Below are 16920 nucleotides of genomic sequence, written 5' to 3'. Positions count from 1 at the left end.
GTGCTACAGTGTGTGTGTGTGTGTGTGTGTGTGTGTGTGTGTGTGTGTGTGTGTGCTACAGTGTGTGTGTGTGTGTGTGTGTGTGTGTGTGTGTGTGCCACAGTGTGTGTGTGTGTGTGCCAAAGTGTGTGTGTGTGTGTGTTTGTGTGTGTGTGCCAAAGTGTGTGTGTGTGTGTGTGTGACGCTGTGTTCCATTACAGTCCACAATATACAAGGGACAATAAATTTTTGAAAGCGTCATTGATGGGTTTTCGAATCAAATTTTAAGGTTGTTTGTTAGCAGTGTTCTTCTACTCGACGTCGAGCCGCAAGAAGAACAACACTAATTATATTCTTTTTTTTCGGAGGTTTTGAAATAGCGACTGCTAATATTTTTTTTAAAAACAGATTCAGATAGATCTACAAAATGTCTTTTCGTCTGACCGATATAGATAAATCAAAATTTATTGTCCGACTGGCTGCCACATCATTGGGTAATTTCAAATTGGCTTGCGGCAATAACCGATCACTGATTCTAAACTACAACCCTTCACGCAAATACAACATAGACGCTTCATATACACATCATGCACATTGGACTAGTGTGTGTGCGCGCGCGCACACATACACACACACACGAGAAATACACGCGCACTCACGCACATGTATAATAACACTCACCAACTTCGCAACCACTGACCCCCCCCCCACCCCACTGCCACCCCCTTACCTCCTCCACAAATACGCATACACGCACACGTGTGTGTATCCATTCACGCATGTAGGCATACAAACGGAATGAAATTCCAGAACGCATGCTTACAGGCAATGAGATATTGACTCTCTCTCTCTCTCTCTCTTCATGTAATACCACTTCACAGAGTGAGTATGTGGTTAAACTCGATATATTCACATCAAATGAGCGAGAGAGAGAGAGAAAAAAAAAAAATCTCCACCGACTTTGAAACATTTATATTACAGTTCAGATATATAAATTTGGACTGGTATATGTGGGGTGAATTCCAGGGAATTAAACATGTCAAGGCGGTTATAAAAAAAACGACTTCGCTTTAACATAACACCATCATTGCAGTTTCCCTCCCGAGTTGTAAAGCGCTTGGAGCTTGGTCTCCGACCGAGGATAGGCGCTGTATAAGTATCCATATCAATAAATCAGTCCCCTTGGTGGCTGGCGTATCATTTCCAAAACAACCGCTGCTGGAATCATTAGAAATAATAAACATAAGTAAGAAATAAGTATGTAGAAAAATAAACCCACATAACTACTACGTAAGGTCTTGCAACATTCAATTTCCTGTGACCAACAATCCAGAACTTTTCGTTGCGGCGACCATCCCATTGGGGAAAAAAAAAACAAAAAAAAAAAAACAGTTGCGAGAAATGACGAACCAAACCATGTTCAATAAGATCAGACATGACTTTGTACATGTAGAGTTTGGAAAGGCCCTGTCTGATGGAAAATCAAAACTCAGAGCTGCAACTTCACGTGACAGAACATTGCACTTCCACCAGCCGCTAAACCGCCTCCAATGTGTACGAAACTATCCAGGAGTGGAACAACAACTTGACAGAGGCTGCTGTGACATCAGAGACTCTTGACCTATTCAGGCCAAGAGCTAGCAGCCTCCTGCAGTTAAGATTTTTTTTTTTTTTCGTCAACCCCCCCAAAAGTGTCAGAATAATCAACCTGATGATTGTGGACACTCGACGGATGAAGATGAAGAAACCTTTTTAATTTTTTTTTTTTTTAAATCTCAGCATTATGTCGCACTTTTCCACTGAGTCTTCAGTTAAGTCTTGGATCACCAAAACCCTTTCTGCATTCTAATTCTCATTGAGTTCAGAACATTTCGGATGGTATCTTTCCAGAGAATTCCAAGAAGGCACGTGAACTGGCCCACTCGGGATATATGGTGGCCCACGCGACAGTCGAAACGTTTCATCTCTTTTGAACCAGTACACGAAATTCTGCAGAGCGTGAAATCGAAAGTAGTTGACTTCGTATTCATCAAATTTCGCCGATTTCATGCGAATTCCTTTACGTTCCTCTGGGTGTCCCAACTTGGGTTTGTCTCCGATCATTGTCAACCAGAAAGTCATGTCAGTTGGCTGCAACTTTTCTATGGACATTTTATGGTACTTCATACGCTCATTCTTAATAAGAGTAGCCCTCCGGAGTAAGATGTCCTTGGCTATGGTTAATTCGTGTTCCTGCTTCGATCGATTATTCGCTCGAGACTTTTCCCTGAGCCCATCAAGTTTTGTCAGATTTTCGTCGGTCATTTTGCACTGCAAGACTTGTTGGAAGACGAATTAAGAGAAGTAGGAGACTGATAACTGATGTGTCGTTGATCTGTTGAAACTCTGGCAGGTTCGTTTTCGAATACCTACATTTGACCCAAAGATTCTAGATCCACATCTGCAATTTTCAAAGCAATGCTGGATCATAGACAGAAGTTGCTATGGACGGAGCTTACTATGACGGGAATCACACATGTATGACGTTATCTTGAGTCGAGTCCGCTTTTTTTCGTCATCACATTCAACGTAAGCTGCAAAATCGTCACAGGTTCTTACCATTGAGGCAGTCTTAATTCTACGTGCAGAACGTGATTGAAGTTCGCACGTGAAACGAGTTAGGTTCACGTCTGAAAATAAAGTGAAACCGCATGCGTGCCTCTCTCTGTGTGTGTGTGTGTGTGTGTGTGTGTGCGTGAATAGAATAGAATAGATTTTATTGTCATGAAACCGTAAGGTTTATAAGACACAAGTGCAATGGTAAATGAATGAACGAATGAAAAACACACAATTAATCAATCAGTTAATGCAGTAAATTGCAGCAGCATTCATAAACAAATTTTCCCAATCTTGTTTGTATATATTCATCATCTGTTAGCATCACCTGACTGGGAATTTGTCCTGTGTGTGTGTGTGTGTGTGTGTGTGTGAATCAGAATAATCAGAATCGTATCTATTGGTCATGAAAACCATAAATGAAAGATGTGTGTGTGTGTGTGTGTGTGTGTGTGTGTGTGTGTTTAGTTCAGTTTAACGTCTATTCACTGTAAGTGTTTTTAGACGGAAAGGAGTAAAGTAGTGTATAAAGGAAATGGAATGCATGTGAATATTAGTGTAAAAAAAAAAAAAAAAAAAGTTCATGTTATGTATCAGAGGAAAAGTATATTATAAGAAAAAGTCTAAAGAGGTTGTGGTGTGTATTGAATGAGTTGTCATGGGAAGGAGAATATGTATATGCATATCAACAAGTATTAACCTACAACAATGTAAATATAAATAACAGTATTAAATATAATACATCAAAGGAGGATACCAACTGGACTGGAGTTTAAAATTTCTGAAAACATTCTAAGCAATGAATAATCATTCAAAATCTTTTCATTGGCTAATGAAATATTGGAAGAAAAATTATCTACTACATCTTTTGGAATTAACTGTCTTATGCTCGGACAATGAATGAGTAGATGGCTTAGAGTTATTTGCTTACCGCATATACATTTTATATTTTTTAGAAAATTTTGTACGAAAGGCATTTAAACGAATTCTATAAGCCTACATTAGACTTGTAATTTGTCTTGAATGTGCTGCTGGTGTCAAATTTAGAAAATGTTTGGGATTAGCTGCCTTTACACAATATTGGTAATACTGATTATTTGAATCTATAAGTAATTTCTTAAATCGATTTCTAGATACATTTTCTATACAAATAATGCATTCATGTAGATCTAACTGGATGTCAAGTTGTATTGCGCCTTCGAAATTACGTGCTGCTCCTCTAGCTGCTTGGTCTACCCACTCATTTGAAGATATTCCACAGTGCGAAGGTACCCAACAGAAAGTTATTTTAATGCCCTGTTTTGTCAGTTGGTGAATAATATGTTTTACTTCCATTGTCATGTCAATTCGCTTATTTGAATCTGGAGATTCTATAGCTTGTCATACTGACTTTGAGTCTACACATAATAAAATTTCACTTACAGTTTTCGGAATGTCTGAAATAAAATTTAAAGGCACAAGTATGGCTATAATTTCAGCTGTGAAAATGGAATATTGTCTACCAATATAGTATAATTTTTCTATTCTAAATGAAGGAATTACAAAAGCCGCTCCTGAATTACCATCTTCTAGAACAGATCCGTCTGTGTATATTTATAGATAATTTGAATATTGATTTTCTATATTTTCTGTGTCTGTGTGTGTGCGTGCATGCGTGCATGCATATGTGTGTGCGTGTGTGTTTGTGTGTGTGTGTGTGTGTGTGTGTGTGTGTGTGTGTGTGTGGAGGGGGGGTGGGGGGGGGGGGGGCGCGCGAGGCGAGTGGGCACGTGTGTGTACGTGCGTTAAAATATGCGTGTGCGTGTGCGTGCCTGTGTTGGCCTGTGTGCGTGTGCACGCGCGCACCCATGTATATGTGAGAATGTGTAAAACTTGTACGAATAATGTGTGTGAGTTTGTAGCCTCTAATATATGTCTGTGTGTGTAGGTGTGTGTATGTACGTGCTCGCGCATGTATGTGTGTGTGTGTGTGCGTGCGTGCGTGCGTGCGTGTGCGCGTGCGTGCGTGCGCGCGCGCGTGTGTGTGTGTGTGTGTGAGAGTGCATAGTCGCGCGCAATCCCGATAAGATTTAGGTTTATCAAGCATATATTGATTATGATAATTATGGTTCATTCAACATTTATGACTATGATATGGTTCATTCAACGTTATCGCACTTTTTCACCACAATAAGAAGTGAGAGAGAGAAAAAAACACACCCAAAAACACACACAAAAAACACACACACACACACCCTCAAAACACACAAGTCATATTGATTTATCTATCTTCTGCTTTTATTGAGTACAATGTAATCACCCATTACAACCATACAGGAAAAGAAAAAAAGAAAAAAGAAAAAAAAAGAAAGGTTCAAAGACATTGTCTTTTTGCCAAACACATTCGTAACATCACTGATGAGGTTCTCTTGTTTAATTAATTAAGGGACTATATTCCATTCCTTTCTCTGCGACTGCCGGAAACCCTAGTAAATAACCATACTGAGAACGGATAATTAATGATTTCTATTTCACTTTTCCATTCGATATAGATACGTAATTCTAATGACGAAGCCACTGACTGTTTCGCAAGTTGCTAGGAGGTAAGTCCTAATCAACTCCATGTCGACATCATTTTCTCAGCAAACTGAGGGAGAAATTTCATTCGTCTGACAGAATGGAGATGAGTTTAGGTTTCATCCTAGCGCAGTTACTTACGAACAATAAATGCTTCCTGTTAAACAAGGGTTGTCTTTGTCACCGGAGGTAGGTGTGTGTGTGTGTGTGTGTGTGTGTGTGTGTGTGTGTGTTTGTGTGTTAGAGAGGAAGGTGAAGTGTGTGTGTGTGTGTGTGTGTGTGTGTGTGTGTGAGCGGAAGAGGAAGTTGAGTTGAATTAATTGATGACAAATCATTGTGTGTGTGTTTGAGAAGAAGGGGAAGTGTGTGTGTGTGTGTGTGTGTGTGTGTGTGTGTGTTAGAGAGGAAGGGGAAAGTTGAATTAAGTGATGACAAATCATCGAACAGATTTCATGGTATTAACTCTCTCCATACGAACGGCGAAAGAGACGACGTTAACAGCGTTTCACCCCAATTACCATCATCAAAATATTGCAAGCGGAAGGCTCTTATACTGAAGAGGTGAATGTTGACAAAGAATACCACAGTTCTGACGACGGAAGCTAAAGGTTGGGTCATTGAGACACCCACTGGACATCCGAGGGGTCTGTGTAGAGGAGACGAGAGGACTGGCCGTACTGAGTGAGTTAAAGGAGCAAAATAGCTGAGAAAAAAACCCCGGTCTCTTCATTTTCGTGCAGACTGCAAAGGTACGCCTAAATCGATGTGAGTCGAATTTTACTGAAGAATTTTCCTACCCATAGTGCAAATGTAAAAAAGATACAAAACAAACAACCCCAAAAACAAAACAAATAAAACAAATAAAAGCAAAACAAAAACCAACCAACCAAAAAACACCTCAATCATAGTTCCAAGGGATACCTCCCCCCCCCCTCTCCCCCCTCACCCCCCATCACCCTCCCACCCCCCGCCCCCTCACCAAACACAAACACACACAAAATCCCAACCTGAACCAAAAATTCCCAGCTCATCAGAAGACCTTGGATAACATTAATACATTCAAAACGCAAACTCTGGGCTAAATCAAAACTAAAATCTGATAGTTCCGAGCTGTAGAATATAAAGCAGAGCTATAGATCTGAACGTTATCGAACTTTTTTCTTTTTTTTTTTTAAGACTAAGAATACAGACCCACACCTTGAAGTGTTCTTGAAGCAGCCTATTCATTTTTCGTACCAAAGAACTCCCCCCCCCCCCCACCTCCCACCTCAAAACAACAACAACAACAACATAAAAACAACCCCCCACCCACCGACCCCCCCCAAAACAAAACAAAACCAAAAAAACACACCACCAAATAAACCCAGTTATCCCCCCCCCCACTCCCCCCCCCCAAAAAAAACAACAACAACAACAACAAAAAACACAAAAAAAAAACACCACCAAATAAACCCAGTTATTCCCCATCCACCCCAACACATTTTTTTGTTGTTGGTTTTTCTTTGTCCTAAGTTTGCTATGGATACTTATCACACACACACACACACACACACACACACACACACACACACAGCCATGGCAGCGATAATTATATACCAACTAACAGCTCACTGAAGGATTTTAAGACCAACCACCTTGAAACTGATCATGGCCAGAAACAGAATGCCGACAGTGAATACAGCCAGAAGCTCGAAGTTCCTGTTCACGTTGTCCAAGGCATCTGGGTAGTATTTCTTCAGAAACATGTCCCCGTCCGTCATGCAAGGTAGTCCTGCAACAGGTACCACATACTGCATGTGTGAACACAGGTGTGCTTTTGTGTTGTATTGTACTGTACTGTACTGTACTGTACTGTACTGTATTGCATTGTATTGTATTGGGCTGGATTAGATTGGATTGTGTTGTGTTGTGTTGTATTGTATTGTATTGTATTGGTGGAGTGATGGCCTAGAAGTAACGCGTCCGCATAGGAAGCTAGGCGCTAGTTCGAATCACGGCTCAGCCGCCGATATTTTCTCCCCATCCACTAGACCTTGAGTGGTGGTCTGGACGCTTAGTCATTCGGATGAGACGATAAACTGAGGTCCCGTGTGCTAGCATGCACTTAGCGCACGTAAAAGAACCTACGGCAACAAAAGGGATGTTCCTGGCACAATTCTGTAGAAAAATCCACTACGACAGAAAAAACAAATAACACTGCACGCAGGAAAAAACACACAAAAAAAGAAGAAAAAAAAGGTGGCGCTGTAGTGTAGCGACTCGCTGTCCCTGGGAGAGCAGTCCGAATTTCACACAGAGAAGTCTGTTGTGCTTAAAAAAAAAGAAGAAAAAAAAAGAAATACAAATACTGTATTGTATTGTATTGTGTTGTGTTGTATTGCATTCCATTGTATTATTATTCTATTGGATTGGACTGGATTAGATTGGATTGTACTGGATTGCACTGCATTGCACTGTATTTTGCAAGTGCGCTGTATTGCATTATTGCATTCTATTGCATCGCATTGTATTGTACTGTATTGCAGTGCATTGTATCGAATTGCATTGCATTGTTCTGCATTGCAGGGCGCTGTATTGCATCGCATTGCGTTGTGTTGCATTACATTGCATTGTATTATATTGCATTGTATTGTATTGTATTGTATTGTATTGTATTGTATTTCTTTTGGTCTCAACAGATTTCTCTGTGTGAAATTCGGGCTGCCCTCGCCCTTTTTGTTTCCTGTTTGCGAGTGTGAGCCTTGCCTTGCCTGGCCTTGCCGCCTTGTCTGGCCTTGCCTTGCCTGGCCTTGCCTTGCCTAGCTTTGCCTTGCCTTGCCTGGCCTGGCCTTGTCTTGCCTGGCCTTGCCTTGCCTTGCCTGGCCTTGCCTTGCCTGGCCTGGCCTGGCCTGGCCTGGCCTTGCCTGGCCTTGCCTTGCCTTGACTGGCCTGGCCTTGCCTTGCCTTGCCTGGCCTTTCATGGCCTTGTCTTGCCTGGCCTTGGTCCCTTAGCTTCATGAGGAACCGTCGGGTCACCGTGACCGTGATGCTGACTCGTGCACCTTACTAGCCTTCTTCATTGTGGACGATCGTGTGTGAGTGATTGTGCCTCTCAGCCCTGTCCACTCTTCAAAGTTGTTAGACCTCCTCTCTCTCTCTCTCCCTCCCTCTCTCTCTCTCCCTCCCTCTCTCTCCCTCTCTCTCTCTGTTTGTGTGTCTCTTAGAACAACGGCAGATGTGTAAGTCGGCCAAAGTGCTAATATCTTCACCGTTGGAAAATAAAGATTCATTCATTCTCTCTCCCTCTCTCTCTCTCTCTCTCTCTCTCTCCCTCCCCTCTCTCTCTCCCTCCCTCCCTCTCTCTCTCCCTCTCTCTCCCTCTATCTCCGTCTCTCTCTCTCTCCGTCTCTCTCTCCCTCTCTCCCCCCCTCTCTTTCTCCCTCTCTCTCCCTCTCCCTCTCTCTCTCTCCGTCTCTCTCTCTCCCTCTCTTTCCCTCTCTCTCTCCCTCTCTTTCCCTCTCTCTCTCTCCCCCCTCTCTCTCTCCCTCTCTCTCCCTCTCTCTCATTCCCTCTCTCTCTCTCCCCCTCTCTCTCCCCCTCTTTCTCTCCCTCTCTCTCCCTCTCTCTCTCTCTGTCTTTCCGTCTCTCTCTCTCTCCGTCTCTCTCTCCCTCTCTCTCCCTCTCTCTCTTTCTCCGTCTCTCTCCCTCCCTCCCTCTCTCTCCCTATCTCTCATTCCCTCTCCCTCCCTCTCTCCCCCCCCCCTCTCTCTCTCCCTCCCTCCCCCTCTCTCTCCCTCTCTCTCTCATTCCCTCTCTCTCTCTCCCTCCCTCTATCTCCCTCTCTCTCTCCCTCTCTCCCCTCTCTCCCTCTCTCTCTCTCTCCATCTCTCTCCTTACATGATCATGTGTATGTACCCCTTCATGAGGGGCAATGGCCTGTACATGAATAAATTATCCGTATCCGTATCCTCTCTCTCACTCTCTCTCTCTCTCTCTCTCTCCCCCCACTCTCTCTCTCTCCCCTCTCTCTCTCTCTCTCTCTCTCTCATTTGTCTGCTTCTTCTCTCTTCCCCTCTACCGTTCCTTGGAGGATGACTTTGGCAAGGCCGTTGGATCTTGCGGAATGACCTTACCACTTCAATCCCCCCCCCCCGCCCCCCCCCCCTTTTTTTCACGGTGGTCAGTGTGGTCAGTAGGTTGTCGTGTGGCCGGCATGTGTGTTGAGTCATGGTCTGGCGAACGGTTTTTTTTTTTTTTTTTTTTTTTTGCTAACAAAAGTGGAATTTTCTGCAGATCATTGCCAGGGACAACCTCCTCGCCCCCCCCCCCTCTTTTATTGCTGTTGTTGTTGTCGTGGTTTCTTTTACATGTGCTAAACGCATGTTGCACACGGGATCTCGGGTCAGAGGGGGTTGGAGGAGGGGGGGGGGAGGAAGGGTCAGAGGCGGGAGGGGGGGGATGAGGGGGGCGGAGGGAGGGGGATTCTGACCAGTGTGGGATTCGATCCTCTGTGTGTGTGTGTGTGTGTGTGTGTGTGTGTGTGTGTGTGTGTGTGTGTGTGTGTGTGTAGTGCAGTGTAGCTGAGTGGCGTCCAGTGTAGTGTTGTGTTGTGTAGTGCAGCGCAGTGCAATGTAAATGATGCTAGATGATGATGGCGATGATGATGGTAATGGCAACGACGACGACAATGATGATGATGATGATGATGATGTTGACGATGCTGCTGCTGCTGCTAATGATCATAATGATGATGGTGACGATGATGACGAAGAAGAAGAAGAAGAAGAAGAAGAAGAAGAAAAGAAGAAGAAGAAAAAGAAAAGAGAAAATAACAGCAACCCTACAACTGAACAACAAGGAAAAAAACCCAAAACAAGACAAAACAAACAACAACAAACAAATAAACAGATTAACATAATTAACTGACAACTTAGCGTACAAACGGCAAAGACTTATCTTCGAACCGGAAACGGAAGGACACACAATTATTGCAAACCCCCCCCCCCCCCCCCCCCCGTCCCCCCCCCCCTTCTCCCCCACGCAATATATACCTTGCGGATTCTTTTCGCAGGTCAGGTTCAGTTTGTGGAACTCGTTTGCTACCAGGATCTCGCTGGAGTACTTGTGAATGGACATCCAGCCCATGTACTGAAGCACGTCTATCATGTTCTGCGTTGTTCTGTGGGGGTAAAGCATAATAATAACAACAACAACAACAACAACAACAACAATAATAATAATAATAATAATAATAATAATAATAATAATAAAGAAGTAGAATCCGTTGCCAGTGATAGGCAGAATAACGCACATAATCAATCATAATTATTATCGATATACAGTGGCAAAGAAAACACCTGGAGGGAAAAAAAAGAGAGAGAGAGAGAGAGAGATAGAGAGCAGAATTCGTTACCAACGATAACCCCCGAAAACGGAGTATGGCTGCCTACATGGCGGGGTGAAAACGATCATACACGTAAAAGCCCACTCGTGTGCATACGAGTGAACGTGGGAGTTGCAGCCCTCGAACGCAGAAGAAGAAGAAGAAGAAGAAGTTACCAACGATTGGCAGAATTATCGTACATCCTTGTAACTGTTATCTATATACACTTCCCGTCAGGTCAGTCATTAGATCTGCTACTGGTAACCTGTAATCCAGTACAACCTGTTCAGGGTCGGGTTGCCGGCGACTAAACCGGCACTCCCATTGCTCCCTTCCGGGACTGGTGAGGCGGGTGGCTAGACACCCTTATGGAGATCCATAAAAGGGCGTCGGCTCAGGAGAGCCACCGACGGCCATCTAGCTCCACTGTGCTGTGTGCATGCCACACGCAGCTGGCCCCCGGGGTGTGTCTACCCATGCATGCGAAGTCTGGATCCGGCAGAATCTGCGGAAGAAACCTATCGGTTCAACGGAGAGGAAGGCGGTTACAGCAACGCACTGTGGAGTGCAGAGAGCAAGATGAGACACCGAAAGGATATCTTGGTCATCCACTGCATCCGTGCTCATCCTCCAGTCGTCTCGACTTAGTCTTGCCACTGGAAATTGGTGGACCCGGACGAGAGAGTGAGGTCGACGTTGCGCAACTCCTCTTCACTTTAAACAAACTCATCGCGCAAGTCATCAGTCATCCAAAATGACCTTTCATCCCTATATACACTAGTTAAGAAGACGCATGGAGAAAAAAAAGTGAGTGGGGAGGGGGAGGAGAGGGGGAAAAAGAAAGAACAGAAACCGTTACCAGCGAAAGGCAAAATTAACCGACATTATTGTTATTATCATTATTATCGATATATACACTGGCCAAGAAGACACACAGACACACTACACCAGTTGCAATGAAACGCAATCATGAGCAACAACAACAACAGCAGCAGCAACAACAACAACAACAAAAAATAATAAAGCATCAACTACAACAGCAACAATAACAATAGCACAGCAGCAGCAACAACAACAATAACACCATCACCACCATCACCATGACCACCAAAACCAACACCAACAACAACAACAATTAAACACCACGACCAACAACAACACCAATACTCCACCACCACTACAACAACCGAAACAATGACCATCACCACCATCACCATGACCCCCCAAAACCAACACCAACAACAACAACAATTAAACACCACGACCAACAACAACACCAATACTACACCAACCACTAGAACAACTGAAACAATGAGCACCACCACCACCACCACCAACACCACCAACAACAACAACAATAATTAAACACCAACAACACCAATACCATCACCACCACTACAACAACTGAAACAATAACTACTACCACAACCACCACCACCAACAACAACAACAACAACAATACCACAACAACCACTAGAACAACTGAAACAATGAGCACCACCACAAGTAACAACAGCAACAATTTAACACCACCACCACCACCACCAACACCACCAATACCAACACAACTACCAACACAACAACCACCACCACCAACAACAACAATTAACCACCAACAACACCAATACCACAACAACAACAACCGCAACACCTGAAACAATGTCCGCTGCCAACACCACCACCACCACCACCACCACCAACAACAACAACAACAATTAAACACCAACAACACCAAGACCACAACAACAACCACCACAACACCTGAACCAATGTCCGCCACCACCACCACCACCAACAACAACAACAACCACGACAACTAAACACCAACAAAACCAACAATACCATAACAACCACCACCACAGCTAAAACAATGACCATCACCAACATCACTACTACCACCATCAACAACAAATAATCGCCACCATCAACACCACCAACATCACTACTACCACCACCAACACCACCAACATCACTACTACCACCACCAACACCACCAACATCACTACTACCACCACCAACAACAAATAATCGCCACCACCACCACCACCACTAACAACAACAACATCAACAATTAAACACCAACAACACCAATACTACAACAACAACCACCACAACACCTGAAACAATGACCGCCGCCAACACCACCACCACCACCACCACCAACAACAACAACAACAACCACGACAACTAAACACCAACAAAACCAACAATACCATAACAACCACCACCACAGCTAAAACAATGACTACCACCAACACCACCACCAACAACAAATAATCGCCACCACCACCACCACCACCACCAACAACAACAACATCAACAATTAAACACCAACAACACCAATACCAACAACTGCAACAATGACAACTGCCACCACCAGCACCACCACCAACAACACCAACCACACCAATACCACAGCAACCACAACAACAACAACTGAAACAATGACCACCACCACCACCTACAACAACAACAACAACAACAGCAATTAGACACCAACACCACCAACACCAACAACACCACCACCACCATCCACAAACAAACAAACAACAACAACAACAACAACAACCGAAACAACAGACCGCCACTGATGTTAAGTTTCAGTTTTCAGTTTCAGTAGCTCAAGGAGGCGTCACTGCGTTCGGACAAATCCATATACACTACACCACATCTGCCAAGCAGATGCCTGACCAGCAGCGTAACCCAACGCGCTTAGTCAGGCCTTGAGAAAAAAAAAATATATAGATAGATAAGCGTACATACATAAATAAATAAATAATAATTATGATATAAAAAAAAGATAGTAGTAATGAAAATAATGATAAAATAATAATAATAATAATAATAATAATAAATAATTAAATAAAATTAATTAAATGTTAAGCTAACCATCCCCCTCGGCTCCCCACCACCCTCACACCTCCTCACCCCAAACCACCCACCCACCCACCTGAGGAAGCCGGAAGCCAGGAGCCCGGAGGCGGTGAGGAGGAGGGCGGTGGTGGAGTTGGCTAGCTGAGGGTTCTGGAAGACCCCCATACACCCCACGGCCAGCAGCTCACCGCTCAGGTGCAGGCAGAAGGCCACGGCCACGTACATGGCGAAGTGGTCCACCTCGGAGTTCATGCCCGTGATCCTGGATAGGTGGGGGGGGGGGGGGTGAAAAAAAGGGTGGTGGTGGTGGTGGTGGTGGTGGGAGGGGGGGCGTGGGTGGTGATGAAGTTGTATTATTATTTTTTTTTTTTTTGTTCATTCATCATCAACGCCCCGCTCCGCTCGTCGTTGTTTTATTGCGTGGGTGGGTGGGTGGGTTTCCATTTGTTCCCATGTTCAGTTTTGCGTGAGTATTTTCTGGCACGTGCTTCCTTTGTGTGTGTGTAGTGGGGGGGGGGGGGGGGGGGGGGGGGGAGGAGGGGGAAGGAGGTGGAGGGGGGGGGGGACGTGCGGGTGTGGAGGGGGCAGTGTTGATGGGGGAAGGCGGGGGGGGGGGGGTGGGGGGGGTGAGGGGGGGTGGATGGTGTAGCGAAATATAACAGCGCTTTGAGCAGTATTTCTGGAGAAACGCGCTATTTAAATGTCCATTAATAATAATAATAATAATAATAATGATAATAATAATAATAATAATAATAATAATAATATAATAATAATAATAATAATAATAATAATAATAATAATGTTATATAATTATTATCATTATGATTATGATGATTATTATTATTGCGTCTTTTTTTTTTCTTTTTTAAAGGTCATGTGTTGCGGTACAAAATGTCAAAAACGCACAAAAATGTCACAATGGCGATATTTTGTGTCAGACGAGGGTTCGAAACCAGAGGTCCTGTCCAGAATCGCGCAGACTACTGCCGCACTGAGTCGATTGAAGTCTATATGGAAGGACAAAAAGATCTCCCTCTCGTCCAAAATCAGACTAATGCGCTCCCTCATCTTCTCAATATTTCTATACGCTTGCGAATCCTGGACCCTCACTGCAGAACTCCAGAGAAGAATCCACGCCCTGGAAATGAGATGCTTCCGCAAGATCCTGAACATTACATACAAAGACCACATCACCAATGAGGAAGTGAAAAGAAGAGTCCAAAACGCCATTGGCCCATTCAAAGACCTGCTAACCACAGTGAAGGAACGCAAGCTCCGCTGGTATGGACACGTCACACGATCAGACGGCCTAGCCAAGACCATCCTGCAGGGTACCGTACAAGGAAGGAGGAGGCAGACAGAGAAAGCGGTGGGAGGACAACATCAAAGAGTGGACGGGCCTGCCATTTGCCACAACTCAAAGGGCCGCTGAGGACCGAGGCAGGTGGCGCGAGCTGACCAGGCAGTCATCCATGGTGCCCCAACGACCCACCCACGGGTCAAGGGATAGATGAGATGAGATGAGAGTTCACGGTAATAAAGGTCACAACGATACGAGATGTCACAACGGTACAAAACGTCGCAATTGTGACATTTTGTACAGGTGGGCGCGGTACACAGCTGATGAGTCAGACCCGACGGAAAACGGTGTATTCATGTGTGACAAATTGTACCGCAGTTGACATAGATACACGGCAACGTGTAACAAAATGATACAATTTAATGTGACAAACTGTAAATGCTGTGACATTTTGTACCGCGCACACCGGAACAAAATGTCGTAATTGTGACATTTTGTGCCGTTGTGACATTTTGTACCGTTGTGACATTTCGTACCGCAGCAGTCATGGTTCGGTGTTTCAGTGGTTGGGAAGTATATAGCCCGTGAAGGTTGGGGTGGGGGTGGGGTATGGGGGGTTGGGGGTTCGGGGGATGGGGTGGGGTGAGGTGGTGCAGCAAATGAAGTATGGTCACAGAAGTACAATGTAATACAGTACCATGCGATACAATACAATACAATACAATACAATACAATACAATGCAGAGCAACGTAATGCAATGCAATGCAATGCAATACAATGCAATGCAATGTAATGTAATACAATACAATACAATACAATACAATGCAGAGCAGTGCAGGGCAACAAAACACATTAATAGTACGATACGATACAATGCAAGATAATAACATGGAATTTTTTTAATTAAATTTTTTTTTTTTATAATCACTACTGATTTTTTTTCTGTGTGAAATTCGGGCAGCTCTCCCCAGGGAGAGCGCGTCGCTACACTACAGCGCCACCCTTTTTTTTTCTGCGTGCAGTTTTATTTGTTTTATTTTTTGTCGAAGTGGATTTTTCTACAAAATTTTGCCAGGAACAACCCTTTTGCTGCTGTGGGTTCTTTTACGTGTGCTAAGTGCATGCTGCACACGGGACCTCGGTTTATCGTCTCATCCGAATGACAAGCGTCCAGACCAACACTCAAGGTCTAGTGGAGGGGGAGAAAATATCGGCGGCTGAGCCGTGATTCGAACCAGCGCGCTCAGATTCTCTCGCTTCCTAAGCGGACGCTTCACCTCTAAGCCATCACTCCACATACAATTTAATGCAAAACAATAAAACACACACACACACACACACACACACACACACACACACACACACACACACACACACACACACACACACACGCAAAACTAACACAAAACAACACAACACAATGCAACACTAAACAATAAATTTATGACAAGTCAGTCGTGTTCGACAAAGACCATCAGAATAACAGGGGAGGCAACTGCTGTCTCGACTAGAATTGGAAACAGTGGAGAATGTATTGCCCGAGTTACACACAGACACACAGACACAGGCAAAGTCAGAGAGACAGAGAGAGAGACACACACACAGACAGAGACAGACAAACAGACAGAGAAGACAGGCAGACAGACACAGAGACAAAGACAGACAGACAGAGAGAGAGAGAGACAGACAGACAGACACACACACACACACACACACACACACACACACACACACACACACACAGATAGACACAGACATAGACACAGATACAGACAGACAGACAGACAGACACAGGCAGAGACAAAGATAGACAGACAGACAACAGACAGACAGAACAGACACAGACAGAGAGAGACACAGACCGAGAGAGAGACAGAGACAGACAGACAAGAGTGGTAGTGACCATTACTAGAGGGAGGAGGAGAAGATGATGAGACAGACAGACAGACAGACAGACAGGCACAAACAGACAGACAGACAGACAGGCACAGACAAAGAGACGCAGAAACAGACAGAACAGAAACAGACAGACACAGACATAGAGACATAGACAAAGAGACACAGAAACAGACAGACAGGCAGACAGACAGACAGAGAAACAAAAATGCAGGGTGCGTCCCTGACCAGTTCAGGGAGAAGATACTGAGACAGAGACAGAGACAGACAGACGGAGAGACAGAGAGACAGAGACAAACAGAGACAGAGACAGACAGACAGAGAGACAGAGACAAACAGAGACAGAGACAAACA

At 44.3% G+C, this 16920-nt stretch overlaps 1 protein-coding gene and 1 long non-coding RNA gene across 2 annotated transcripts in view; one reads left to right on the top strand and one right to left on the bottom strand.

Moving 5' to 3' along the window:
* The first annotated feature begins 4844 nt into the window (after positions 1-4844).
* LOC143296149 (uncharacterized) lies at positions 4845-6437 on the top strand. The gene is made up of 2 exons (XR_013057109.1): positions 4845-5382; positions 5488-6437. It is a non-coding gene; the product is annotated as an uncharacterized LOC143296149 (long non-coding RNA).
* Positions 6438-6566: 129 nt separating this feature from the next.
* The window catches only part of LOC143295978 (ATP-binding cassette sub-family G member 5-like), a 30396-nt gene continuing 20042 nt past the window's right edge, over positions 6567-16920 (bottom strand). Inside the window, exons 9-11 of the mRNA XM_076607691.1 lie at positions 13443-13628; positions 10161-10288; positions 6567-6901 (exon numbers count right to left, since the gene is read on the bottom strand). Coding sequence (XP_076463806.1) covers positions 6738-6901; positions 10161-10288; positions 13443-13628 — 478 coding nt within the window. The 3' untranslated portion in view covers positions 6567-6737. The remainder of the gene's footprint in view (positions 6902-10160; positions 10289-13442; positions 13629-16920) is intronic.

This window comes from Babylonia areolata, chromosome 21 (genome assembly GCF_041734735.1).
Source record: "Babylonia areolata isolate BAREFJ2019XMU chromosome 21, ASM4173473v1, whole genome shotgun sequence".
Taxonomy (NCBI): Eukaryota; Metazoa; Mollusca; class Gastropoda; order Neogastropoda; family Buccinidae; genus Babylonia; species Babylonia areolata.
Note: the sequence above shows the minus strand (reverse complement) of the source record. Positions and strands in the feature narration are given on the sequence as shown.